The sequence below is a fragment of the Antrostomus carolinensis genome, unplaced genomic scaffold (assembly GCF_000700745.2).
Source record: "Antrostomus carolinensis isolate BGI_N321 unplaced genomic scaffold, ASM70074v2 scaffold27677, whole genome shotgun sequence".
In the NCBI taxonomy this organism is placed as follows: Eukaryota; Metazoa; Chordata; class Aves; order Caprimulgiformes; family Caprimulgidae; genus Antrostomus; species Antrostomus carolinensis.
This window is the reverse complement of record NW_010329972.1, coordinates 6,219-9,199: the sequence shown is the minus strand read 5'-3', so window position 1 is coordinate 9,199 and position 2,981 is coordinate 6,219. Positions and strand designations below refer to the sequence as shown.

General features: G+C 42.8%; 1 protein-coding gene across 1 annotated transcript in view; it reads left to right on the top strand.

Annotated features, from left to right (window-relative positions):
* Nucleotides 1-2,015, top strand: part of TEX14 (testis expressed 14, intercellular bridge forming factor) — a 25,161-nt gene extending 23,146 nt beyond the window's left edge. The window contains exons 30-32 of the mRNA XM_029086155.1: nt 328-437; nt 1,730-1,793; nt 1,982-2,015. Of these exons, the coding sequence (XP_028941988.1) occupies nt 328-437; nt 1,730-1,793; nt 1,982-2,015 (208 nt within the window). The remainder of the gene's footprint in view (nt 1-327; nt 438-1,729; nt 1,794-1,981) is intronic.
* The last annotated feature ends 966 nt before the right edge of the window (nt 2,016-2,981 follow it).

Below are 2,981 nucleotides of genomic sequence, written 5' to 3'. Positions count from 1 at the left end.
GTATACATATTGCCATGTTCATAAACGGCTCGATCCAAAGCTCATTCACACTTGTACTCAGACCACATTTACTTAACACTGTTACGTAAAGAATCATTAAAGTCCGTGTATGGGTGTAAAGTTGAAGCACATCTGTAGTTTTGGAGGGGAGAGACAGTTTTTTGGGGGGCTGCAGGGGGCAGATGCCTGTCGAGGTCAGAATAAAAATAAAAAAAGCATCGAGTGTCTCCAGAGGCTCCTGTTTTAGTGCTCTGTATTCATCCTGTCTAAAAGAAAATAAATTAAAAAAAAAGGGGATGATTGATACACAAAACTCTGTCGTTCAAGGGCGGCAAGCCTGCAGGATCCAGGAGATGTTGGAAGGAAGAAGGGAGTAGAGGAAGGTGGAGCCGGGGCCAGAGGCGGAGCGCCAGAGAGCTGTGCAGGGAGTTCTGAAGGTCTTCGTCGGTGAAGCTGCTGGATGCTGTGCTGGGCAGTATCACAGTTACTATATTAGCACTGAATTTGTCGACCTTGCACAGGCTGGGTTTTTTGCTTTTCTTGATTTCCCTCATCTGGGTTTCTGTTCTACCCTGTGCTTTTCAAGGAGTAGAAGCTGCTCTAGACTTAAACTCTTTAGGGACACTTGAAAATTTTCTAGGGTTTTTTGGGCAGTTGAGGCTGAGAGCTTTGTGGACCCTTTTCTGGATGTGCAGTGTCTCTCATAGTGAAAATGCTGTTTCCTCTGCTGACTCGAAAGCACTGAAAGCTGATAATATTGTATCTGTGTCCTGTTCAGTGCTCAGCCTCTCTGGCTCAGGCACCTCATGCTTCACCCTGTGAGGACTTTGGTTACTATCAGTCTGGGTTGGTATGTGATGTGTATGCTAATGCCATCAAATCCCCTAAATAACTGTTGATCTCACCTGCCCTGGCTTTCCTTTAATAAAAATCAGAAGAAAGAAAGAAGACACGAGATAAAATGAAAGTGTTTCCTCTGTTCTGTCAGTCCAGATCTCCATTAGGAACTGTCAAAGCTGACTGGTATTCTACAGCTAAATTAAAAGGTTGCCATTTTCAACATTTCTCAGTCAAAGATGTTTCTTGTTACAGGGAGGGGGCTGACGAACTTGCATTAAGTTAATGTGCTTTTAGTGCTCTGCAAAAAATACGAAAGAACTGGCATTTTGTCTGGGAAGAAAAGGCAGTAGCCTTCCCTTTTCAGAGAGAACTTGTGATTTTTCAGTGTGTAGCACAAGATGACTTAAAGGAGACTGATCTTCAGTGTTGTGGGCATTGGACACTGCTGTACAATGTGTGTTTTGCTTTCCAGCTGGGTGCCCAAAGTTTGAAATGTCCCAAATCACTAGTTACTTTGGAAACGCTGATGGTAGTTTTTAAACCAAGTGATCTGGAGCACATCTTTGTGCCTGTTACTTGCCCACCATTAGCATACATGACCTTATTTTCTGTCAGACTTCTAGAAGAACTCAGCTGGTAGGGATTTGGCTTCAGGTTTTGAAATCAGAATAATTTCTGACCACGCAGAGTCCTGTGTAACAAACACACCCAACAGCAGCAGAGCTGGGGCTGGTTCCTGGTTCTCAGTGCAGCTCAGTGGATCTGGCAGAGATCTGTAGTGCTTGGCTCCGTGTGCTGCTACGTGCTGACAAAACCAGCGCTTCCTCCTTGAAGTGCTGTGTGTGTTCTGTGTGTTCTTGGTTCTGAGCTGAATTTACATGTTTTTTAGACACGCGTCCTGAAGATCAGAAGTCCTGCTTACACAAACAGCTGTCTTCATCTTCGCTGTTCAGGTGAGCCTGTCTGAATTAAATTGGGCTTTTGGCAGGAATTTGTGTATTCTCTGGCTGCATGAGGTACATTCTTGTTTTCAGCGCTGAGGAGGTGGCAAGGGCAATATGAAATTCCATTCCCTTCAACTTGTAGTTTGATATAAGAAAAAAAACAAGTGTGTAATTATTTTTTTTTCCCCTCCCTACAGGATAATTGTTTTGGATCAGAGCTCTCCTATGTGATTAAAATGGGGAGTGAATAAATTCTAATACACCACCTGCCTCCTGCTGCTTGTACAGCATGCAGCCTCTGAACTGCAGCTCTTCTCAGCCACATAAACCATTTTAAAGCTCAGATTTCCTTTACCTGCTGCAGCAAGTACAGAAGAAAATCGAATGCTTTACTTTGTGACACAGTTTGTACTGGTTTTACGCCATCGTTGCACGTAAAGGCAGTGTCAGTAACATCACAGAACTGTTTTCTGAATACAACATCTTCAGGAAGCTGGTGGGTTTGTTCTGCCCCTGCACGCTGTCATAAGCAAAAGAATTTCTCGCTCTGCTGCATTGTGCAGTTTTCAGTGTTCTAGACAAAATGATTGTAATTCTGTGGACTGCTGTTACTGCTCAGGCACTTGTTAAATTTCTCCATGCTGGAGTGCGGAGCACTGTCACAGCCCGTGTAGTGTATGTTTTTCCTTGCTCATTAAATTTAACAAGGTAATTTCTTGTTTTCTCTTTTCTTAGTGCTTTTGTGATCTACCGTTGAACTGATTTGACTGATTAAGGGGATTAATTGCTGTGCAAAAAGCTAATGAGAAAAAGGCAATGTTCTCCAGAGATTGCAAGTGCAGCAATACATTCCCTGCCAGCATTAGACAAGAGAATGTGGTTAGTATTACAGAAATACCTCTTATTTAATTAACCCACACTTCTGGTATGCCTTGGCCAAAAAAGTGAAAAAAAAATAGTCCCTGGATATAATTGATCTTTGGATCAGGATTTTGATGGGAGCAGCAACTTCATATTTAACCTTTCTTGTGATAAATGCTGTTCAGATGCAGGAGGTGTGAGGATTGTCCTTGTCCCTTTTTAACAGACGCTGGATTTGAGCTGTCCTGGTACGGCCGGGTGTGCCACATGTTGCTTTTCTGTTCCTGTTCATGTTAATTTGGTTTAACAATACTAATAAAAGTTTCCAAGGTTATT